Source organism: Bombus vosnesenskii, unplaced genomic scaffold, assembly GCF_011952255.1.
Source record: "Bombus vosnesenskii isolate JDL3184/JDL3185 unplaced genomic scaffold, Bvos_JDL3184-5_v1.1 scf7180000013285, whole genome shotgun sequence".
NCBI classification, from domain to species: domain Eukaryota; kingdom Metazoa; phylum Arthropoda; class Insecta; order Hymenoptera; family Apidae; genus Bombus; species Bombus vosnesenskii.
Window position 1 is genome coordinate 304,716 of NW_022882938.1, and position 26,471 is coordinate 331,186.

A 26,471-nucleotide genomic window follows, 5' to 3' on the forward strand; every position below is an offset into this window, starting at 1 on the left:
CGAATCTCATTAAGTCGCCGTCAGTCATGCCGGCTCTGTTGTTAACCGCTCGTCTCCCGAAACTGGCCATCCAGATATGTCGATAGATTGATTCCAAGATAGTGCAATGATCCTTTTCAGCTCGTACCAATTTCGTTCATCGACGCGCGTGTCGAGAGAAAGTCATTCGACAGACGCCTTATTTTTCATTCAAATCTGAACCGCTTTATTAACTCGTCTCTGAATTCGATCGAACACAAACTACAATGACTTTACAGCTTTCTGATTCGTTTGCAATATAAAAAAATACGACGTATATACAATTTTCAAAAATCGAAAAAATATGTATCGATTGTATGGAAGTTACAAAGAATGAACCATATTCTAAGGGAAGGCAGATTCAACTATGATCGTCCTTTACATCGTCCTTTAACAACTTCATCGACATAATTTTTCATCGATCACCCTCACTTTCCCAAAGTTAGATAGAACAGGGGATAGAACCGTTCCAGCGGAGTCCCATTCCATACGCAGGACTTTGCTCACAATGGAGCCATTTAAATGCATTCCTTGCGTCAGTTATGTGTCTTTTCCAAAGGATGTCTCGTCTTATCAAAGAAACTGATTGCTTCATTCTGTGAAACGATTCCAACGGAATTTATCCAATATCTTTGCTTGTCGATATTCACGTGCCCCTTTCTTGTTTATTTCATTTATTCTTTTCTATTTATATCTTGTTTATTTTATTTTTTTCTTCTTGAAAAACTAATTTCCAAAAAACCACTTTCTTGTCGTCTGTTTTCCTCGTTCCACTCGTGCAACGTCTTCCCATCTGAACGAACATATTCCGCGATTCTTGACCTACAATGACGATCAAGATCTCGCAGGCTCTACATTCGAATATTGTGGGTGGGTTGCTTCTAGTGTTCCATGGTAGAATGAAAAAGTAGGCCGCACGGTTCATCTTCCACAGTGAAGACTATCGTGGCTTGAGAAAGGCGAGGATTGATTGCCGGTCCGATAAGCCCGCTGTAATTTCTTTCTTACCTGTTACACGTTCAAAATTGAACACGATAATTACACCCTTAATTGCCAGCACATCAACGCAATCCTCCGTGTCTTTTTAATACGCACCTGTAACGCCACGACACGAAGCACAGTCACGGTGCTTTAGTAGTAGTTGTTCATAATTGCTGCTCAAGGTCGCGTAGAATATCTTGTACAAGCAGATCAATTTGAAATATTCGAAACTGACTATTGCTGGAAAGTGTTTGCCAGTGATTTCCAAATGGAAAATCTAAAACGTCGGTTGAGAAAGCTTAAAATAACAGTCGAGTTAAGACTGTTTTCCCAGGAGGCAGGCAAGAAGGCCGCGAGTTTATCATAGTCTCGTCGTTTCGTTTCACAATTAGTCGACGCTAGACGCGGATGAGCATGCCATTGCCCGTAAGAAAATCTGTTTAGCCTTGCACGGATCTGTATATGGACATATCGGCGCACACACGAGCGCGTACACACACCGGTGTTTATGAAAGATGAATAATAGCGCGAGCTATAGCAAGACTGAGAAGTTGAATCGTGCCTAGAGAGAATCGTGCTCAACTATAATACTTTTTAACTTGTCGATAAATACGTGGCCGTTCGCGTACATAAATATTTGTCAGGATTTCAGTGTTCCCCCTTCTTTGCTCATCGGCGAGAAGGTAGAATCGCCGAGAACGATGGCTACCACGGAATATTTGCACAGGTACCATTTTTACGAGCGAATAAATCACCCAGCGCGCTTTCGATCCGTTGTAACATCAATTTGCCACTCTGTCGTTATTCATCCATCTGTTGGTACGGTGTCGAATCGGGTATATACGTAGAATGCAGACGCGAGGCGAGTAGAAGAGGTTTGCATATATTAACCGTTGCCACGGACCTTTTGATGTAGCACCGGCTCTTCCAGCGAACGGAACGAGCTTCGTCGAGTGTCTAGAAAGCACATCGTCGGACCATTCCTCGTAAACCGTATAACGGGTAGGATCGAACGAGCATCGTCGCCCCTAATGATAGGCCAAATAAAGGCAGACGTCCCTAAAGAGAAATTAGGTAATTAAAAGCAAGTTGACGCGCCGGCAGATACAGTCGCGCTGTAATTTTTACCGAAGGTTACTCCGCTCATTCCGCGAACACCATGACCAATCTGATTTACCACCGAACACGATTAAAAGCGAATGTCGATTATCGAAAATATGTATAAGAAAAGAGAAACTACTACTCGAGTGATCGAACGTCGAAGAATATTTTTAACGTTGGTCGATGGGATAGTTGTATCGGATGATCAAGTCGCTGACTTATCCATCATATGTGCCCAAATAAATTACTCATTCTCGTTTTTTTGAAATTCAGAATCTAGAGAAAGCGTAATCGTTCAGCTGCGGTAATCCTTTCCCTATTAAACTACCGAGAGTATAGAAAATTCTTAAAAATTACGTACAGAGGTTCTTTCGTTGGAGATCCAACTTCTGTCAAGAAACAACGGGCTTTTGGACTTTGAGTCGTAATGGATTTTCCATCGGTATTATCGATGCTACTGGTATATCATCGAAAGTACGATCTTAGCCTGAAGAACCACAAATATCTAATAAACATCGTGACGATCTAGAAGCTAAATTTCGTCGTAGCGTTTCACGCACAGATTCCAACAGTTAAAACGATTGTTCGTACCTGTTCCGTTTCCCTTTCGATTATCCGCCATATAATTGAGCTTACCCTCCGTTTCTGGCTCCGTTGCTAAACTGAACGAGGCGTGTAATTTTCAAATTTACGATCCTTCGAAGTCATAGGAGGGATGAGTTCTACGAACAATGTTCCATCCCGAAAGAACGATCCCCGAGGGTTTGCTACGTATCTACGTTATTGATGGAAGAGATGCGCGTATTAAACGCGGCGTTTTCGTGATTTATTAAATCAAGCAGCACGATACAGCAAAGCGACGGTTTATGTTGCATTCAACGATTCAACGTGACTTCATTGTAAGCACCAGCAAGGGCAACAATGAAGTGGAAGTCTTGGTCGTTCTGTCTTTCGACTATAAGCACACACGGCGAAGAGGATGTATCCACCTACCGCTGAATCACGGAAAAGAGTTGCGGCTCGAGCAGCCTCGATACATGCAGATAACGAGCCAACTGTTGAACGCACGGTTTATATTCGTATCTACCATGGTGTAATTATATAACAGTGACCAGTGCGGTGTATAATTATGTTTGAGTTCACCCTGCAGCGATACTTGACAAATATACCAGATATACAACGTCGCGCGTCGGCCCGAAGAAACAGATGACGAACGATCGAAGGAACGCAAGAACAGAGAAACGAACAAAGAAGCAGAGAGAAAGATAAATCAAACGCGTGTAATAAAATATCGATGATATTTGTGAAACCGTGAAAGTAGCGGGATGATTTCTTCGTAGAAGAGGCCTACGAGATAGCGTGACTTTTTATTGTTTTAGATGAAATGAATCTTTTTTCTCGAGTCATGGGAAAGATTCCAGATCGGTGCAAAGACCTGCAAACAGAGGGTCATTGTAAGCAAGTTGTTATACTCTTTCTACTTCATTGTGAAGATTTCTTCGCGCTATGCAGGGAAAAAACGTATTATTAGATGTACAAAGGTAAACGCTGCTTATCAACCATGTTCTGTAATTGTGCGTAATTCGTGGAGACAAAACTTTATTCAGATCGACGATTTTCCAACAAAGAGGAGAATATCGCAAAAGCGTGCAGTACGTGTACTTGCTCTGTCTGTATATACGTACATATGTATAAAATCGTAGTAACAGGCATTTTATAAGTTCTCCATAAGGATTAATAACAAGAAATATTCCTAGCACCCATGAAATTAGAAGCTTCGTCATTTCTGTCAAAATCGAGTCCAAACAATTTTGTGACCTGTTCGGTTAAAGCTAATTTTGACGCATGCATATCTTTATATACATATACATGACATATTTCACATATATTACTTTTCAAACTATATTTACGTGTTATTATATAAGCATAATAACAATTACATTTTTCGAACAAATTTTACCATCACATAGTTAAAATGCTTTTCATTCGGCACTTCGCTTTACCGCTATAAAATAAAAAAAGTATTTAACACAACTCGGAGTTATTTCGTATCGATACGCAAGCGTAAAAGATTCCTCAACAACGCAGACGAATAAATCGAGTGAACGTAAACAGACTTCTACAATCGGTTACATTTCCTCTTTCTCACGTATACCCGCGCACTCCACACGTTCGTAATTTATTAAATCGAGGAGAACGCTGGATCGCGTCTATCTGGCATTCATCGATTCCGGCGAGGCAACTGGATCGTGATCGTCGCGTTGTCCCGTCAACGGAGGTCGAAGACACGAAGTACGCGCGCTCCCTTTCGACGGGACGGCTCGCGGGAAAAGTTTTCGCCGCATGCGGTCTCCGCTCGGATGCACAAGCCGCGCGGACACATGCCGCGGCGCGGCTCGCAAACGTATACATAATGAATGGCGCGCGGTATTATTTTCTGCGGAGCGTGGATAAGGTTATGAATACGTAGCGCCGCGAGCACGTATAACTCTCGTGAGTACGTATCTATCCGGGACCACCCAGGTCCGCGCGTTAAATCCTTGCCAGCAGCTGCCCATTCGTCCATTACGCTCGTATACCATAGTCGCGGTCGGTGAGAGAAGGAGAAGAGGAGTCCCGGAGAACACACGCGGCTCAGCCGCCTCGTTCTCCGTTTCCTTATGGACAACCTCCGGTACTTCGATCTCCCAGTCTTCGATCCTACGCTCCGCTTCTCTTTCTTTACCCGCTGACAATGCGACGGGCAGGTGTACCATTCTATGGCAACGTTCCACGGTGGAATCTACGAGGTTGCTGTGTTTTCTATTAAAGAGGTTTTATTTTGTTTTAATGGATATAGCGAAAGTTCAGAGCCTTATCTTGATGTTTTAGAGTTTTCGATTTGCGTGATTCGGTTGTATAGTGGTTTGATCAAGATCTTTAGATTAGGATTGGTTCGTAGTTATAGAGTTTACGATTGTTTGAAGTTTCTTACTTTTTATCAATCTTAAAGGTGGAAAACGATAGACAAATTTTCTGACGAAGTTCTTCCTTTCTTTCGTGAATACTATGTTCCTTTTGAGATACGATAGGTATCTTTTATCTTTGATACAAAGGATGTGAAAAATGCATCGTAGGAAGCGAATGGAAAAAATATTTCATAATTGCAAATGATATGATTTTCCGTTAGTATAAGATTAATAAAAGTCTAATTGCGTGTATTAGCAGAAGTGGTAATTAATTCGTATTAACTTCTAGATCCTCCTATTTTATTTCTTAACGGGCATTTGATGTATGTGAGATATCCGGATGGAATAAGCCAAACAACAAACTACGTGTTTCGCACTCGCGTATGAAAATAATTTTGCACCTATCGGCGTCGTTTAGCATCGCCGCGAGAGAATGTGTAGGAATTCCTATTTATTACGCGCCTCGTCACGGACTAATTTGCACCTGTCTGCACTATCGGTGCGGTATTCACAGGAACTTTTCAATTAAATGCAGGTTTAAATTCTATTTCAATATCAACCTATTACAACAAAGCTACGTGATACGATGAAAATGTTTTGTATAATTTTTTATGTAATACACATTATACAGGCGAAAAATGCCTATCGTTAGCGTTTTTGTATCACCTTTATACTTTAGGTACCTTCCTCGTTTCATTTTAATTGCCTCGGCGATCTTTCGAATCGTTAGGTTGTATTTGCAGCGGAACACGTAGATACTAAAATTGCCAGTATCAAGCGTGTTTCCCGCGGACGCTGTAAATGTCCAGCATAATTTCGTTCTTGCGAAATTGCTTCTGATTGTCTGTTAAAATGATCGTCCTCGTACGTGAAATAGAGCACGGAGTTATCGTTACTCTTACTACATGCATTATGCATTTACTTTCATTTCATTTGTTGTTTTATTTATCCTTAACGCTTTTGCGCGCAACAGTGCCACCGCTGTTGGGTCCTTGTTAACGATATAGTATATCCACATGGGAAAGCTGACCAGCAGCCTATTAAAGCTCGTGAAGTCAATAATTATAAAACTCGAGTATTCCTGCCGGGATAAATTATCATTTAAATCGTCTATCGATTCCGCGGATACTTGATTTCCGCTTTTAACCGTATTTCAGTAGACGGCCAACGAGCGTCTCGTATCAAGATTTATGTACACATGGCCACGATATGCTAACGGGAAGCCTCAAATTGTCCGTAATTTGCACGGTCTCGCCAACGATTAGCGCAAATCATTCGTTCGAACGTGTTCGCACTGCTTCGCTAATGAGTTGAGTTAATTTCGCGATTTTTACGCGACGATCATGCAATACGTTTTGGAAAACGGTGGAACAATTAAGATTAATGGATTATTACGTTATTTTCTTTCGTATTAGAACGCAACGAATTTTGGATTTTTAAACCTTTTGCGAATCCTTGTATCTCAGTTTTGTTCATACTGTAGCAAATAAGAAAGATTTGTTATGTTTTAAGGAAATATGTAACACGAAATTTGGAACGGAGGAGCATTTGTAGCAAGTTTGCGAGTTTTGAAGATATTTTTTTAGCGTTAGAAACATACAATTAGGTCGAAAATAAGTATATGCTTATAAGGTAAAAGCTAATAAGACTAATTCTATATGTAAATGTTTTGGTTTATTAAGTTACTAAGTAGCGTAAAGGTGACTTTGATACTCACCTGAAATGACAGTATATATATTATGTAATTCTTATGAGTACAAAAAAAGCGTTTGAAACGTGCGTTTCATGTAATCGAATATGTGATTAGAATATCGCTAGACTATCTAGCTTGTTATGAAACTCACTTGCAACAGGAGTATAAAAAGCTGTCAGTAAAAAGTCGATACCAATTACTGTCTTTATCAATTTAACTATTTTGCACCTTATGCAATATCCACCTTATGAAGTAATGAAGATGATATAGCCGCACATTTTTAACAGTATACTCTTGATTTTTGATTTACACTTCCACTATGACTTTTCAGATGTTACTCATACTATCCACATCATGCTCCATTATCCAATATCGCACAAATATCACAGTGTGTATTTGAAATTCATTATCTTTCTATCCATATAATTGGCGTCTATTTCACGCGCCAAGTATAATTCTGCTGCCCCCTTTGGCTCACTTTCGATCAGATTGTATTTCTTCATTCTTAGAAAATTTCTTCAAAGAATTACCGATATTCATGATTTCTCTCGTATCTCAAAGATTTTCTTAAAACATTAAGAAACTTTTTCTCGGTCGAGACGATAATAAAACAAGACTGAGACGTAACAGAATTCGAGGATCGTAGCATATTTCGTAGAGAAACATTGTCCATGATAAATCCAGAGAACTTTCCAAGGATCGCTCGAGACGATTTCCATAGAGTCATTCGCGTGAAATCTGTTGGGCGTCGTGTGAAAAAATAAAAGATGGGAAAAATACAGAAAAGCAACTAGCGAGCAGGGTCACGAGGGATAACCGAGGCTTCGTATCTCCATAATGACAAGCAACGGTAAAACGGCGGATGACGAGGATGACGCCGTGAGGAGCTGATGCATTCTCAACTAAAGGATGTCAATTGCGTCGAGGCCGTTAGCGCATGGGTCACCGCGAGGATAATGCGGCTCAAACAGTATAAATTGCACCGTACATGAACATTATTGAAATAACGATAGAGGGAAAGGTTCGGTTGGCCTGGGACGAGCTTGACCATCCCAGCGAATCTCAGTTTTATTTGTCAAAAAACGATCGTATCTACGCAGACGTGTTATTATCCCTGGTTGCTCAATTATTTATTAAAAATGTAAACAATAAAATTATTATTATCTCCCGTAAAAATATCGCAGACCAAAGTTCAAAGTTTAGTATTAGTAGATATCTCATTGTAAATGGATGTACAGAGGGTATGTCAAGTCTGTTGTTTTAAATGGTATCATACATTTTTTTACTATAATACAATGTTTGATGTCACTCATTATTATTTATAAAGAAAGTATTATTCTATTTACATCAAGGAGCTATTACTTTAGGAGATATTTTAATTTCAATATCGCGCTATTATTGCTGATTCAACCAAACACAGTTGTTGTGATCTGAGATGTTTGATGAAGATCGTGAAAAATTAGTATTCATAAGTCACGTGGTTAACGCATAAGAATATGCATGAAGCTTTAACGAAGATAAAGGTGGAAATATAAATTATCTGATGTATGTATAAATAGTAGCACAGTAATCAATAAACACTCACAATTCTACCGCTTAATTCTTTCAAAAGAGTGAAAAATGGAAATTTAGAGCGAGCCTAATTCAATAACCAGTAGCTATAATAATAGGTTCGCACTGTGAAAATTACGAAGATCGCGTTTAGCAGGATGAATTCGGTTGTTAATGGCGTCGACTTATGGAACTGGGTCTCGATCAGCGATAGGCAAACGTAGCGGTACTGCCGTGGCGTATTATAAATTGCCGTTAATACACGCTACGATGTTAAGCACTAATTACCTGGGTACCACCATGAAATTAGCTCCTATCGATACTGTGTACGCGAAAGAGTTTTCTACAAAACTAAATTTTCCGTGATTGTCTCAGGCAAAGAACACGACGTCGTCAGCGTTACGAAGCGAGGCAATTTCGAAATTCAGTTACGTGTACGAGACGCGAGATCGAGGATCGTGTATGGAGAGGAAAGGAACGATTAGAAAACGAAGGAATTCGCGCGGGTCGCGTGTCGTTAGCGAGGTAAATGGTGCGCGAAGGAAACTCGGACTCTCGACGATGCCGTTCCAACGAGGCGGTTTTATATGGCCGCTTCCAGGGTAGAAAATGTCATCGTGCCGGAGATCAGGTTCTACGAGTCGCTAACGAACAAACGTAAATCGAGGAATATGAAGCAGTCGCCTCTCGGTATCCAGGCAAAGGATGTCAACTGCAGTCGAGTGTGACTACCGGTTGTCAGGAGAGTAACACTAGCCAGCAGGATAAATTGCATCGGACATAACGAGTTGAACGAGTGATTCTTGACGACGATGGTGCAACGTACACTGGGCTCCATAACTTCGACTTCGAATTATTTTAATAATTTTCCGTCAGAATATTTCGATTTCAGATTTTTATGATTCTCGCCTGTTATCGTCTCAACTAGCTTCTATTTGATATCAAAAATTCAGTCGTCCTTTGCATACGTTTAGATTGAGTTGATATATAGTGACATATATAGTGAGATACACATTATTAAGACATATGTATACTATTGACCTAAACAATTTTTGAATCATCGATCATCAAAGATGATATGGCAAAGGCTTCCTGACTAACTAGTCAGCAGGGTAATTAGAGAAGAAAATGTATAAAAGATACACCACAGGAAGCAGAAACATCTTTCGCTCTTGAATCATTAGTTGCTCTGTGATTTTACCGCGTGTATCAGTAGTTGTATTATCCTATGTAGCAATGAATTGTACATTTAGGAAGATTAGTATTTTCTTATGTTTACTAGAAGTTGGCATCGTGTATATTTGCTCGCGGTACATAACATCGAGCCTCACTATACGGCCTTCTAATGGTCGACAACAACATATGGGTCATTTGTATGAAGTTGAATTATCAATCAATTATCGGATTGCAGTCAAGGGAATTGTCCTACTAAAGAGATGAATTATGTAATAAGCTGTCTAAAGGATACACTATCGGATTAAGTAAAAAATGGATATCCCACAACCACACCATCCATCAACCATCCATCATTTTACCAAAATACAAATTACGCCTGCAGGGACGTCAGCCTCCAGGGAACAGTCTTGTGAAAATACTCCGGTCTCGAAACAATTACGAACTTTTCATGCACTTTAACACGACGCGTTAGTAAATATCGAAGACAGATAGGAGAATGGCTGTGGTAGAAATCTCGAATGACACGGACAGATTAGTCGCGACGCCCGCAGACAAATTAAACCTCGGATGAAAGTGTATCCAATGGAAACTCGATTGCACGAAAGTGTCTCCAGGATGGAAATTTACAAGCGTCGTAAAAACAGTTAACATCCTGGACAATGACGGTGACTTAATGATTTTTCCCGCGAGGCTTCCAGGAAACCGGTAGTTTGAACGCGGAAACGAGAGATTCTTTAAAAGTATGATTAAAAGAATCGTTAGCTGATTATCGTACACACGGCGAAATAATAAGTGTCACGTGGTTGTGGGGGAATAAGAAAGCTCGGCGCGTCGAGGTCAGAGTTCATCAACGGGAAATTTTTTAAAACGTCGAAGGATCGTGAACGAACACCGATCCGCGTGGCATTATTAATTGCGGGAGCGCGGATCGAGCGCGTGCACGAAGATCATTACGCGGCGGCATCATCCACAACCATGCGTTTCCTCCTCAGTTTACTTCGCTAGGCGATTAATCGACGATCTGCGCAGCCACCGGGGCTAATTATAGTCGCGTGGATCATTATCGATGTGTCGTACCCGTCATGGTCCTATGACTATGACATGCCATCGCTTGGAAACGGGAGTCAGCCATTTTCACTTTCCACCGACCCCGGGAACTTGTTCAGAAACTGACGTGTATACGTACAAACGTGATTTAGAGATCGTGTAGGAGAATGATCAATGGGTTCGATTACCATCAGAGAATCGTGTGCCAAGTAATTACTCGATGGCTGTTCGGTTTCGCGATACCGTTTTGCCTTTCGAAAAATATACGATGTTCCAGAACGCGGATTAAGATGGATACGAATCGACGAACCGTTAAAAGGCTGTGCAAACACGAGACGATAGCGCGTTACAAGGAATACTTGACACCGTGACACCATGATTTTCCTCGTATCGTAGTTGCGTAAATTAGATCACGTGTTTAACGTTATCGAAGAGGAAAATGAACATGCAGATCGTAATTATACGATAAATATTCGTGACAAGGCTTCGTTCGCAGAGATATACAGGTTTAATTGTCGTTAACCATCTGAACCCTGTAGAAAAAACGACGGAACACTTGCGTAGATACGTATCTGCTATTGACGTCATGTGGTTGAAAAAATATGCAGGTCGGCGTCGACAGGTTCGTCTATAAACGACCGTACCGTGAAAAATGCGTTGAATCGTGAAGATCGAGCGGAGGCGTAAAAGATATTCTACCAATGAAAAATTGATAGTTGGATGAATAGAGGACGTATCGAGATCGCTAATGTCTCTCTCGGGTGAAATTTACATAAGAATCTACTTTAAACACGAGCAGGTTTCACCGATAGATCTGTTACGGTATATGGTTCAATTTACGACTCGACGCATCCGCGGAAGTTGATCCGAACTGCGAGGTATGCAAATAACTTGTCTAGAGATAATTATTGCCTGAAAGCAGCACGACCTCGTTGGTTTCTCGAAATTTGATTTCACTACCACTTGGGGATCCATTAAGAGACCCACTCTCGATGCGCACACCACGATATGCTTCTGTTTTCCTTTCTCAACTCCATTTCACGAGTTTAGAACGCATCCAGTCTTGTTTAACTATACTTGCACGACCGATCGATCTTAATCCTAAAACACTGAACTGCTCCATCATTCATAGCACAGAATATGCTTGTCTTTCATTATATAACCCATCTCGCCACTTTATCTTCTACATTCACGCACTAGAAGAGGCATGTAACATTTGCAGAGGCATTCGTGGAAGCGAATTATCATTCCTGATGTCAGGTTGTCGCAGTACGAAGGTGGGGAACACGAGCTAAAGTCTTGAAAGCGGGATTTTTTCGCGGCGACCTGCTACGTACGAGAGGAAAGTGACGGCTGTAGGAGGAAAACAATCTGGCTGCTGGCCGCGTGTGTTCTCCAGGCTGTAAAGGGAACAGCGAGACGAGTTCCTCTCCACGGTCCACGATCATTAATATCCTGCGGTTCGCGAATAGGTGCGCGCTCGTTAAATCATTTACTTGATTATCGTAACCGGACCCGAGATACATTTGCTCGGTCGATTCGCAATTCATTCGACGTTTCCATACCGCTTCTAGACCTGCCTCTCTCGGATCATATTTTATTACCACAATTTTCCCTTGACTCTTTACCGTGGATTCGTATCTCAACATTAGTTTATTCTCTGCTTGTTAGCATATTGGAAGTCTGTAAGTAGTTGTTAGTAGTTTCGGCTGTTCGTAGATGATCATCGCTGTAGATGTAGATATAGAGACGTAGAAGTACAAGGAAGATTAATTTAACTCTTACGTTTCGTAGAATCTGTAGGTAATGTACCTACACAAACGTATAGATCTGAGAAAGATAGATTTAAAATCTTGCGGAATGTTTATATTTCGCAACGGACGCAAATGCGAATACGGTAAATACCGAGCAAGATTTATGTCGACTCTTTTGGCATTTTTACATCTCGCAAGGTTTATAAATGAAAACATGGGCCCGTAAAGGAGGATTTGCTTAAGATATTTTAACGCTTTTACATTTTGCAAGATATTCGACGTTACGGTGCTTGTATATTTCCTTCGAATACTAGTCACGAAATTATGCGACCACCGCCAACGAAGATAATTAATCGCGTGGATGGATTGCCGGTTGAAATTAGTAGCTGTAATTACTAAATTTATCCTTCATCGAGAAAATCGAGGCCTATCGACCGCACACATTCGTGCACACACAGCATTGTTTCCTCAGGATCGTAATAACGTCACGTAAGAGCGAAGGCAGAAAGGTATTTTCTTCTCTGTGCGGATACTTTTCACGGAAGAAAGTGTTCGTGGGAGGGAAACGGGCCGGGTGTACCCGCACCAACTATCCTCGCGATACCACAAAACGAACAACGGGTCTTTGTTATACACGTCGGCTCGCGATCATTAATATCACTACCTTCCGAACCAGGTAGTGCTTATGCATCGACTAGACCAATTACCGTTAGTTGTTCGCTGCCGCTGGAAAATGATTTATCGTGGATTGTCCTCGCGTACGAAATTTATAGAGCGAGTCTCTCTCTCTCTTCGCGAGCCCGCAGAAAATAATCGGACCTCGATCGAAGCGCGTGCTCCGCGTTCGTTATTAAACACGTAGTCAATTGCCAACGTGGTTCTGGACTATCGGCACTCGCTACGATTGTGTGTTCGCCTAGTCGCGTATCGTCAAGAGCGTATGAATCGCAATTACGAAGCGAAAGAGAAGAATTTGAAGTTTTCCGGTATTACGAAGATCGGAGTTACCTTATTATATTATACTTCTTATATTTACCAATGGAAATTTATTTTAATATTCTTGTTACCAAAGATTTTGGTACTGAATATTCTTTATTATTGTACTTATTGTTATTATTAAAGTTGTTATTATATAGTTTTTATGATGTCAAAAAATGGAGTACCTTTTATAAGATAGTGATAGATCAATAAATATAAAAATATTCTACTGTTACGTATTTTTTAAAGACCAGTCGTTTTGACTGGCTTTAGTAGAGATAGCTACGTCTCAAATGCCGGTAGTTCTAGTGTTAAAACACAAAATAAATTCGACATTGTAGTTTCGTACAAGAAAATAGGAGCAAGAATATTGAGAAATTGAAAGGGTGTCTCGGTGATAGACGGTAGATGTAGTAGAGTAGCGGTGTCGTTTAACTGTTTCCTGTATGCCTGCCGAGAACTACCTGCTACAAATATATTTAAAACTGTCGAAAGCCCTAATATCTTTTCAATGTTGAATCTTGATAAAAATCGATTTCGAAAATATCGTGAAACGAGTCCGTCGTTGGTAGCGACGCTCGATCGAGTCCAAGTGTTTTCGTCACGGCGCGATAGCAATTCTCGGCCGCAGAGAATTTACTGTTTAAAATTCTGCGAGAAAGCGATACGTGTTCCATGGTACGGCAAGTGAGACGAATCGGTGTAGCTTGAGGGGAAAAAGTTGCTTTACGAAACGTAACACCGGCTGAACGTAAATTGACCTGTAATTACATTACCAATACGGTCAATAGGAAGGAATACGACGTTAGTTAAACGCGTTGAACGATCTAGTTCTAACATCCGATGGACGCTGGCATAAATTCTATTTAAAGCATTCCCATTGTTCGTTTATCGTTCGTTTGGTCTTACTACTTCGTCTTCTTGATTAGAGATTCGATTTCCGAGACGGTTATATCGAGTTAGCGTCAGAATATCGTTCCATAGGACTCAAAGTAACGAACGAACTCGCCGGAGACCTTGATAGACACGGAACACGCAAGTTTCTCGGTTAAAATCACTCTTGCTTTTTGGTTTTTTCTTTCCGTTCGTTCTTTACACGCGCAAGGACAGACAAGAAGCCTTTCTCCGGCGGTTGAACCGGTCTCTTTCACTCACTGGACAAAGACCAGCGTCCGGATGACTCGCTGAATTATTTTTTTATATACCCTTCTCTTACCTTCAACCCGTCTTCGGTAACCTTTCATGTGCTGAATTATACTATTCTTATATGTTATTGCTATTTTAAATACTTCAACACCGTTCTAATAATATACATATACGTTAAGCATGGTAACTGTACAACTTTTTTTGCATTTACTAGAGCATAAATGCATATATAGAACTCTATGCAAGTCATATCTTTACACATCATCAATTATACACCATATATACGTTATATATTATCATACTTGGTTCAGGACAGCATCCTAATAAAAGAAATAACACCGTGAGAACATAGAGGGATTAGACGATGGTTCTAAATTTTTTACCAAATGCGTTTCTGAATTTGATGTTATATTTTAGGATTCTAAGCATACTTGATTCATAATTGAACATAAAGTTTTAATGGAAAGGTACTTTCAAGACGTTGAAGAAGCGAAAAAATATAGCTGAAGGATCGAAGGACTGCGCCTTTCATAAGAAGACGATAATGATGTCATAAGAAGAAAAAAAAGTGACGTGGATAAAATTTTATGATCCATTCCGTAGAGATTGGTGAAGTTTCTCTAAAATATCGGCTATCTTCCTGGATGATATAATGTGATTGCATTTTCGAGCGATGGTATTGGTTGACCGCATTCCACGCTTACGTCGGCTGCCTCGTTTAAATATTTCGATTTAGGAGAAACGGGCACGTAAAGGTCAATCGTTCGAGACAGCGGATTTCAACAAGAAAAGCAACGGAACAACGAACTGGAAATTTTCGGACGTGAGAAACGAACGCAAACACCGTGAACGATAACCGTGAATCGGCTTTAGACAACACAGTCGGTTTCGGCCATTAGTCAGTATGATCGATGTCCCGCATGACGTTTGTCACGCTTGTCCCGTAAAAGTTGAACAGTTAGAAAAGGAGAGAATTTTATCTGTGACTTACAAAGTGTCTGAATACGAGTTATGTTCGGTACTGTAACTCGAACGCTCCATCTGCGGGCTTTCCCTAAGGTCAACACTTTTCGAACGAGGGTGCGAGTAATATAAGTTGGACTTTGAAGAATTGTTTCTTCAACGCGTGCTACAAAGTTTGCGAGCTGAAATAACATAGGATCCACTAAGGAAGAGAAAGCTTTACCAAATGTTTGTTCGAGAAGAAAATATTTCATACTCGACTAACAGCAATAATCTTCTACCAGACTAAACGTGTTTTACATTTCTAATTGTATTGCAGTTTCGTGAATGTTAGAGTTATTTACTCTTTGGTTTAAATGCCTTAGTTTCATTCAACATCAGCGATATAGCGACGAGCTTTCTGTGTAAGTTGACCAAAGCTACGAATCGTTCATTTTCAGCAATCTGATACTTGTAATGTTGATGATTACGGGACGATCGCTCTCAACGTTGGTCTCTGTAGCGATCGATCACGATAGAGGGATGACAGAGACACGATCGCAGGTTGTTTTCACCGGATCTTTTCTCTTGATCCCTGGTACACATAGCCTGTTCCCAGCTAATCTTTGTCGTTCTTCGTCGTTTAGTTGGCCAGTCTCCTTGCCAGTTCCCTGTCTGTGCGTGTACACGCTGCTGGCACGGTTATAAGGTTACAGGAGAGGCCAACCGCACGTCAGACGAGAGTCAACTAGTAGAAATCTCGCCGACGAATATTACACGGCGGGCGTTAATCGCTCCAAGTCCACGGTATTTATTTTGCTTTCCTACCGTTTGTTTTTCATCGGTCTCTTCGACGTGGATGTTTCTTTCATTCTCAAATTAATCCTTCAAAACCGAGCACGATTTCGTCGTTGGAATATTTTTGCACGCACGGTGCTGACGTTCCTCTACAATTATTATTCATCCATAATAATAACAATTTATTTTACAATGTTCAGTATAGGCATATATCATACGATACAATTCCACAAGTTGCAAACAAAATCGCTAATGCGATTAGCGCACTGTAAAGCGTATATAGCAATATCGTTATCGTTTATTACAAATTAATCAAGTAAATGCAAATATAATAGCCGAAGAATCAAACTTGTTTCGATGTAACTCCAAAGTGTGTTCTCATCCAGCGACACGGATCGATTCGTTCGTCGGTCGAAACAGCCGGCTGCTTGTCAAATATTTACAAATCCGACATATCCATTCGGCGAATCCACCCACGTCAAATCAAACGAGCATACAGACGCGGTATTATATAAATATTTCTTCTTGAAATCGTGACGATACTTTTCGCTGCCGCCAGGGAAATCTCCTCTGTCCGAGCGCAGAGTCTCCGGGGCAGAAAACGGGACAAAAAGCACGGTCAGTGTTCACCAATGATCCGATCCTTGGTCCTGAATAGCCTCAGCCATTCAATTATGTAGAGGCGCTGTTTAGCGCAGCCGTTCAAAGAAAAGATAACGAGCTCTCTTTTCCCTCGGCTTCTGCCGGCCAGTTATAGGCGCCGCCGACTCCAGAGTGCGCCGCTTCACGGATTTTTCGCTGTGAAACGGCTTTTTGTCCGACAACTTCGTACTCTCTCTCTCTCTCTGTATCCATTCGTCTACGCGGCTTGTCTCTAAGCGGGTGGAACGGTTGAATTGTCCTTTAGGGGATCGATAATCGTTTTACGCGGCAATCGTGCGCGTTTTTGTTGCACGACGCTTCCGAATAGACGCCCGCGAGAGAAAGCTCTCGAGGATCGAAGCACGACGACGCATGTCGCTTCTGGGAATTTGACTTGTACGGAATATTCGGAACAAGTAGGTTGACTTTCGAAGGATCGCAGAGATACTGTGGCATATAAACAGGGAAAGTCCTTATATCGAATACGACTTAATTTAAGTCGTAATTATTGCTCGAAACGAAGATTTGAAAGCTGTTTTATGTTTATGGTGCTTACAAGAGATTTATTTTTAAACTGAGTTTATATTTCCTTATTTATACATTCGACGTTGCAGTTTACAAGAAGAACGCGAGATCTTTGCATCGTTCATTAATTGAGATTTTGCCTATTGATAGACTTCGCCATTCTGCTTACAGGAATTTTTCCAATGTAGCTATGAATCTTTTATATCATTTAAATACTATCTGTCAAATATATAAAAAATTTGTTTCTTCATTTTTACATTTTTCATAGTCGACGTTGTATATACGCCATATTGTACTTTGACAAATTAGTACCTGACTGAAGGATAAATCTACTTTCGCTGAAATTGATGTTTTAATCTAGTACATTATCAGCACTTATTTATCAACCTTAATAAATAATTATTACGAGTCTTCTTCGCGTACGAGCAAGGGGCGACTTTTCTCACGAAGTAAATTTTATCGACAAGAGTTTCCGGCAGGCAAATCTCGAGACGAAGGCGGCTTCTCATGGAACACAGCTTGAAATAAAACACACGGAAACAAGGATCGGCTTGTGTTCGATGATCTTAGGACCAGCGAATGTCGAGGGGGAATGGGAAGAGGAAGGTGGCGATGCCAGGCCGAAAGAGGAATTCCGGAGGAAGATGTACGCGTTTGCGATACCACGACGGATTTCGCTGGAGGGTTCGGGTGTGGTCGATCGTTGGATAATGCTCGCGCGGAGACGAAAGAGGAGATACGAGAGGGAAGCTCGGTTCTTCTCGAGATCGATGCCCAAAGGCGAGACGAGTTCACCTTCTGTGCCCAGCTGCGATAGCCTTGCATCAAGTGCCAGATATCTCGGTATAAATTTCTTTCGCGGCATTCTTTTCCTGTCTTTTTTCCCTTTCTCTGACTTGGTAAAAGTCGCAGGATGCTAGAGATTCCTTTTCGCTGGTCGAACGATCGAGCACGGTATTTCTGTTATACGATGTTTTTCGTGATTATGGCGAACATCGACAGGCCGCACAAGAAGAATACCAACGACAGGGATTATGGTCCAATTACCACAAACACGAGTCGCATTTACCACGAAGACTCGTTGTAAGAAGTAGTCGAACGCCACGGGTCTTTGAGAAAATCTGTTGAAAAAATGCAAAGCGGTATCGGTCGTGCCCTTTTCCTGTTTGCCGTGCCATTTTTTCAGGTCTGTTGAGAAGACTCTGTTGAAAAGGTCTGTTGAAAATTTATCGGGCATTCCGATAGTTGCTTCAGCTGGTATAATCATAGAGGGATGCACATCTTGGGAGAATTTACACGACACGTATACAATGAGCGTAAGCTTTGACGAAGAATACAATAGAATGGTTAATAAAAGTGACAATTAGATGTATTTCGAACTTGACGTACTCTCTACAGTTTGATCCATATCGCCTTCGTAACGCTATTAAAACAATCCTTAAAAGAGTTCAAACAAATGAACGTTCCACGTGTTTTTTCTTCGCCACGCTTATTGTCGGAAGAATAATAATAAGCCCGACTATATAATAGAAGACCATAACTGTCAGACAATACATCATAAACCAAGCAATTGTGTTTTCTTATCACGAACCAGAGAAAGTAATTAACAGTCGCAACGAGGCACCTTTTTCCATCAACGACTTCTTTCGTTGGAAGTTCGTTTTCCATGCGGATTCTATGCACGAGTCAACGTCGGAACGTTAAACAGAGACGTGGCAATGTAATAGGCCAGCTACCGTTATCCCTTTATTTCAATGCCTTGCCTGGTAACGTTCCGTTTCGTAGCTCGCGATCTTCCTACGGGCTCGCGTGATGGCTTGTGTGTACGCGGAGCTCGCAGGAAAGCATCTTCCTCGTTCGTCTTTTTTGCTCAACTTCTCACGACTATTAGATATCCTATGATCAGCCGCATCCAAGCCCGGCGGTGGTGTAATATCCACGCACGCGTATCCACCTTCGGGATTCTCTTCCAAGCGGCGCGTCTTTCCGACCAGCTCTTCCCGGAAGAACATTTCTTCTTCTCTGGCGACTATCCTTGAACCACTAGCAAGACAAGTTTCAATTTATAGACTCTGGTTAGTTCCTGTTAACCGATGATTGGTTTTCCTCGATTTACGGTAATAACGATCGCGACGATGATTGGAAGTACTTTTTTATTTGAATTCGGCGCATAAATTGAAAAGTAGAATCGAAAACTAGAATATTATTTAATCGATAGATAATAATGTCTTGGAACGAATAACAGAGAACAGCGATGAAGATATATCGCAAATATACTGCAAAATAATCTCTTCATGGAGATTGAAATTGTCCTAATGAAAGGATGAAAAGGTATCGCGAGCAAGACAAAAGTAGTACGAGTAAACAATTGATTCAACTCGCGATCGATCGATTTGTACATGAGGATAAAATCGATATGGATGCGAGGGTAATCTGGAAGGCTCAACCGAGGTCGAACGCCTTGATCTCGATAGCGTGAATCCGTTGGTTCGGCCGTCCGTAACAATGACTAATTAAATAACAATTAAAGCGGCCGACGTCGAACGAACAATGCCGTCTTTATCCCGAGGATTAGGGTCGTTATCGAGAAAGCAGGAAGCTGTTGGCTGCGAATTGAATTCGTGAAAGTTTTTGCACGCCACCGCCGCGTCTCGTCTTCTTAAGTGTTTAAACCAATCGAGGGGAATGAAAGATCGATATCAATGAAATAAAAGAAACAGAGAGAAGAAATATCGTGAGAAGATATAGGTGGAAAGTTGGTTGGAAAATTTGTTTCTGGTGAGAACGAGAGAATCTCCGTTTGTTTCGTGAGAAACGTTCGATGATTAAACAAAATACGAGCGTAAGAACAGGTAAAAGCGATGAACATATATCGCGCGAAGAGAAAACACGTGCGTCGAGCTGTCGAGCGCATCGTTCAGACAGTCACCTCTTAGTGTCAATCATTGTGCTACTCACGGGCACCGCAGTCAAAGAAGCTCCCAACAGCTTTTTACGTCGTAACATCAAAGCCACGTGTTTCCGAGACGGTGCGTTTTAAAAGCAGCGCACAAGTATATCCGGATGTTTCATGCCGGCGTCGAACATTTATGCCATATAAGCCGATCAAGGAAAGCCTTGTAGTAGAAGGAATTCTTCTAAGGTGGAGCAAAGGGAAGGATACTTGGAAACTATTCGATCCTCCCTTGGGATGCGATGCGTTTAGTCTCGGTTGAAATTTAGTGTTACGACGTTAAGTGTTAGGACAATTGAACATCGAGTCAACTCTCCTATTATTCGCGTAAATTATGATCGCATATCTTTTCAACGAATCTAATGATACATTTAATCGCATGTTCTAAAATGCGTATAGAAAAAATAAATAAGACAAAAAATTATTGTTTTCAATAAAGTTCAATACAAGAAGTTACATTAATTTGTAAAGATAATTGCGATCAGGTCATATAGACTTGAGCACGGTAGACAAAATATTAGTCGACGAAAATTTTGATCGTTGGACATTTGTTCAGATCGTCCATAGAAATTTACTTTAACCCTGGAAAATTATAGCGAAATATTGTATTTTTCATTATTTTTAAGAGACGGCAGGCCTCTGTTATTAATAGTTCCTGATAGCGTCTTAACACGGTAAGACGAAAACTATACGATAACAACTATAAACTAATTTAACTTTGACTTCATTATATTTATAAAACTCTATTTCACAACTCTCTAAACTTAACTTTTACTTAATTTCATAATTGAGATATCCAAGATATTCAGTCCCTGATTATACCGTTAACAGGATTATGTTATGACAAGAAATTATAATTAGACCTCAGGTGGATAGATCTATCCACAGAGTAACGAATAATTCTATTCTTCGTAGAATTTGTGAGACAATAGCTTCAGAAATAAATCTCCAGAGGTGTAAAGAACGGTCTCACCTTCCATAGAATCACTGATAATGGTCTGTCACAAACCGTCGGATTACTCGAACAAAAGAGCGGTCGCGTGACCTGAACTTCATTCACAGCCTTCTGCCATTAATACCCAAAGGGCACGCTTAAATTTCTCGGACGAAATTCAGTGAAAAGCGACACTGCAAGCGCGGCGCAACCGGGGATATTTCCTTTAACATCAGACCACATTGTCCGAGGCCGGGCTGCATTGTTCTCGACAATGTCGTGGCAGGTAGTCTTCGAGGTTCGTTTCCGCGGCGAGACGTATACTTTCTATCCGTCTCGGTGGACACGCGACCGTGTAACATGCTGGTGTGTCCAGCTGCCGGACGACGCGTGCCTAAATGCAGGAAGGAAAGTACCAGTCGAGCAAAAGGCAAACCTTCTCTCCTAGCGGGCCGCTCAATTGGAAATTAACTTACAATCAAACCTTTCTACGTTGCGTTACGTGTTTAATAGTATCCTCCGAATAGTATTTTCTACAATTTAGGTATTTAAGTAAGTATCTTTTGTTTTAGTTGAGAAATGCGGAAATATCTCGGATATCAGAGATATGCGGAAATTGACATTACGTGAGTTGTTTCGTATGGTGTAAATCGTATATGAATTGTAAAGGATGAAATTATTGGGCAGATTTCAAAATTATATTCATTTTTCCAATGGAATGTTTTACGATATTATTTATTATACAAATACAATAGTATTTTTTTCTACGGTGCGTCATGTAGAGTTACTTAATGGTATAAAATGTTTCATTATTAAATAGCACTAGACATGCTATTTCAGTTAAGTCTTATCAACATTACTTATCGTCTATGAAGTAGTTGAGATCAAATATTAAACACTGTTTGGACTGCGAAATATTACGGAGTCAGGATGATTGATATTTTCACATCTTCAACGATCCTTTAGTTACTCAAACGTTTTGATTCGTATCTCTAATGGTTCTCCAGATATTTCAATGTTTCCATTTAAAAAAGGCACACTAAGAAGGATTCGTCTAGAAAATGTTAAATATGACGAAATATTTAGATTCTAACGTAATTCCGTGTCGCATACAACGAATAATTTCATTTGTATGACACGGTAGCTGAATGCTGAGAATTCAGATCGCCTTACGAGTAGTTGACCTATTCTTCCACATGTCTGACGGATTTGTCACTGGGTTTGCAGCGCTTGCGGTTATGGCAGTTAGATGACGAGGCTGGTTCTCGAGCCAACTACTAGAGCATAACTCGCAAGAATGGGCGTATAACGAACGGTAGTTTCGAGAATAAAAGTCCACGATAGTCATTCCTGCCTTACGATTATCGATGTTTGTTTTTCTCTGAGCTTTAATTAAATGCCGCTCGGTGAATCGGTCTAATAAGCGCAAGGTCGATCTGGACGATAGGAAGTCAAGGGTCGAGGTTGAAAGCGGCGCATCCTTTGATCCCGTTTCATTAATTGCAGCGATACGTTCGCCGTGATTCTTCCATGGAGTATCCTAATGAAACGTGAAATCTCGTTCGTAACGGGATGATATTGAAAGTCCAATCAGAGACAGACGCTATACGTGGCGCCGAATATGGTTGTCGTCGATGAACGAAACTGAACAGCCAAGATAAAAATTAGGAGAACTCATTAATCACTTGGAACTACGATGAAGGTAGCGGTCGTTAGTTCTCTTCACTCGATGATTATGTAGGACTCTTCGGTAGGTTGAACGTTAAAATATTCCCAGAACGATCGGGCAGAACGCGCTTACGTTTAATCTTTGATACGAATACGACTGTGGTTGAGCTGGAAGAATTTAATAGGCACGCTGAATTTAATATTCTTTGAACGCGCTGTGTATACTCTACTTAAGTATAAATACTGCGCTTTATAACCTAAATTACATTCAAATTATGTTTTTATTCAAATTGCATCCACCGCGATTAAAAAATAGTATTTAATTAGGACCAGTCGAAGTTTTTAATATTTTTCATTTATCCAATTCTAGTGGCGGAGTTTATTCGTTACTAAGGTGTTGTACATAAAACAACAAACTGCCTATAGCATTCAGCCGTAACTTTTGTCACATAGGTAAGCTAAAATCCAGTTAGAAATGGTCAACGCGTTCTTTCCGCGTTACTACTCGTCTTTTTATTACACCGTAAATAGACGAAGAAGGGAGGAATGCCACACAGGTAGATATAAATCCAGCTGTATCATTCTAATCTTCGTCTATTTTGCAATACTGCAAGAAACGTGGTCGTTTAGCAGGGTACACTAGGCACACGAGGTTTAATAAATCATCGTCGCAACGAATCGTAGCGCGCAACGACCGTGAACTGATAAACTTCGCTCACTTTAATTTCTGTATCTGGCTTTGAGACGCGTTCACACCTTTCTTTTGGCTCTCTACACCTATTTCCCTTGTGTTTGCGCATCAGCTACGTAGGTACGGTATTGCTTTATTATTACGTTGGTGAAAATGTAATACATTTTCAACTTCGCAACGTTCCACGCCCCCCCTCCCCCCTCGTGAATCCTTCCCATTCAAATTGACACGCTCCTTTTATGGCACGTGGTCGTTTTATGTAACCCGCGGACGCGTTACACCACGCGGCCATTTTTGGCAAGGAATTGCACAGCCGCCGTTAATTATCCTTCTTTTTGCTGCAGTGTTTCTTTTTCACCTCGGCGCAAGCGAGCCGAGGTGTGGCGGCAACCGAATCACCAAATAAAATCGGACGGCGTTCCACTTAACGAAAACTTACCGCCCCATAAAAATTCGGCACCGCCGCGCGACAAATTTCCTTGCTCACCAACCCACGAACGATAAGATAGAATGGCCTTTTCTATATACATTTTTTGCTGCCTGCTCACGGACACGTAATGCCGCGTAACGATCATCGATGCGTCCAGAGAATTTACGCGAATTGCGATCGTGTCATTGTCTTATTAGCCAATTGTACGTAATCTGCGTATTAAAATTAGTAGTAAACTTTAATTTCTACGGAGTTGTTTCTCCCAAATTCAAGCGATCCATTATTCCTCGCTATTGACCGTGGCTGATTCGAGCTCATTGTTAACAAAATCTAAACCTATTTTTAAACGCAATGAATAGAAATAACGAGATCAGGTGAGAAGTATTATGGTTCTCTCCCTTGTTCTTGCCAGATCTATTCTTTTCCCTTGTTAAAGAGCTGGAGAATAGTCCCGGAATAAAATCATTACTGCTCCGCGAGAATTACAATACGGAACTCCGATTTATTAGAATTCGAACGAGCTCTACCATATAATATTCTAATTTCGAATTCTATAGAATTTTTAACTCGTAAATAACTACGAAATAGGGAATATTTCCATAACACGACACGAACAACAGTACAGAAATAACGTCACGCAGGTAGAAAACTATCATTCATTTCCATTGACAGAAAGAACCGTGCTCTTTTCATCGGTCATGCTCTTTCCGGAGCAACTCGGCTCCTTCGAAAATGGTAGCCGAAACTTGCTTTCCATTCACCTGGACCGTTCCGCGGCTCCCTTGTCGGTTAACAGAACGAAAGAAAGAACATCTCTTGGCGAACCTCTCGCGAGAGAGATCAGGTTGTTTGACGAGAGACGAGACGCAGGAGAGAGCCGGTTGAGAACCTTCGAGATTCAGGTTCTACCTGGTGCGACCCGACAGAGCACGGAGAGTCTTGGGTGGCATGAGAGTGCGGTGGTCGCGCCCTATGCTAACCCAACCTAACATAGCCCAAGATCTTTCTTGGCTAGATTCTCACCGCTCGAAACCACATCGGTTGGACTTGTTTCCATAAGATCGTGGCACATACATAGAGGAGTTGGATCGAGCCAACTCACGTACACCCGTGGCTACTTACCGGCCTAACCTCGATTCTCACGAGCTTCGTCGGCCTTCTTCTACATGTATCTGCTTTAATCTACGGAAGTTAGGATAGGTTCAGTTTGGCTAGGTTTCCTGGTAACAGCGATTTGTCGGAAAGAATCGTAGAAGGTTTTCAGATGCGTCTATTTTTAGCTAATAGTCGGTTCCTTTGGGTCAAGATTTGTTGCGTGCGATTCTCGTTCTTTCCGAAGGAGTTTCGTTTTCCGGTGACCTTGGATTCTCGTGGTCCCCCGAGCGCATCAATACGAGCCGCGTTTTATTCAGTCGGAGCTGAATTATGGTTGGGACAGTTGCTTGCTACTTGGCGAACCGAGATTTAAGGCGTTTTCTTGGAACAAAGATCTTCGAAGAACGAACAATTCTCAGTGGGACGCTGGATATTGTACAGTTTTATGAACGTTCCGTCACCTTGCTAGGCGCAACTAATTGCCAACGCGGTTTCTTTTTAAATGGTTCCGAAGCATCAGATTCTGTTGTTTATTGTTTCTTGCTGTAGCCGATCGGTCGTGGTGGCGTTGCGTGAAAAATCGATTCGCCGATTAATCGATTTTCAACGGTCTCGTTCGCGGCGAGACGGGAGGGCAAAGGTGAAGCCTAGGACAATCGTGAGAGTACAGAGTTTCGCGAGAGATAAGAAGCGAGAAGGGAACACAAGCAGTACATGGCCTATAGATTCACGATGAAACTCCTCCAGCCAGATCTTTGATCTTGCACGATCCACCGACCTAATTAATGGTATGCGGGTCAGCTGCGGCAATAATTGAGAGAACCGGATGCAACTGAACGTCTCCGCGGCGTATTATCATTCAAATATCTTTCGCTGGTTGTAAGTTCACTCGGCCCTCCGAGTGTGACGATGCAGAAGTTAGATTCTAATTACGAGATGTGCAGGTGAATGGTAATTTAATGGTTGTGCTAAAACAAACAGCGAATTATCGTCGAAGGGATCAGCCACTTAATTCTTCCTTTGTTTTACGGTTAATCAAATTTTCTTTCAAGATTGAAGATTCTTCTTGAAAACAACGAATAATACTATATTTTTCATAATCGATGTTAAGTTCCTGTACATTAGATTAGAAAGATTAGGAGACGTTAGAAAAGAACTATTTGCGAAGCTAGTGTTACACGATTGGTTGCAACGATCAAATCGTACATCGAAGAACAAGAGCAAGAAATATAGATTTTATTTGAGATATTCGACTCCATATATTTCATTCACCAACAAACATCGTCCACCTATCAATTATTCTACAATTTAGAAAGTTGTTTTTACCTCAAGAAAAGTGATTTGCGCAAACTACTTCAGAAAGATGTATCCGTGGAAGCTACTCAGTGACTGGTAAACAT

General features: G+C 41.1%; 2 protein-coding genes and 1 long non-coding RNA gene across 4 annotated transcripts in view; 1 reads left to right on the top strand and 2 right to left on the bottom strand.

Moving 5' to 3' along the window:
- The window catches only part of LOC117232125, a 130,990-nt gene that overhangs the window by 62,767 nt on the left and 41,752 nt on the right, over positions 1–26,471 (top strand). The gene's annotated exons all lie outside the window — the stretch shown is intronic.
- LOC117232123 (storkhead-box protein 2) overlaps positions 1–26,471 on the bottom strand; it is a 111,400-nt gene that overhangs the window by 59,010 nt on the left and 25,919 nt on the right. The window lies entirely within an intron of this gene.
- On the bottom strand, positions 4,292–9,165 carry LOC117232124. Its single transcript, XM_033491297.1, has 2 exons — positions 8,581–9,165; positions 4,292–4,902 (listed from the first exon to the last, which is right to left on the bottom strand). Exons 1-2 carry the CDS (start codon positions 8,592–8,594, stop codon positions 4,557–4,559), a joined length of 360 nt encoding a protein of 119 aa, XP_033347188.1. The 5' UTR covers positions 8,595–9,165; the 3' UTR covers positions 4,292–4,556.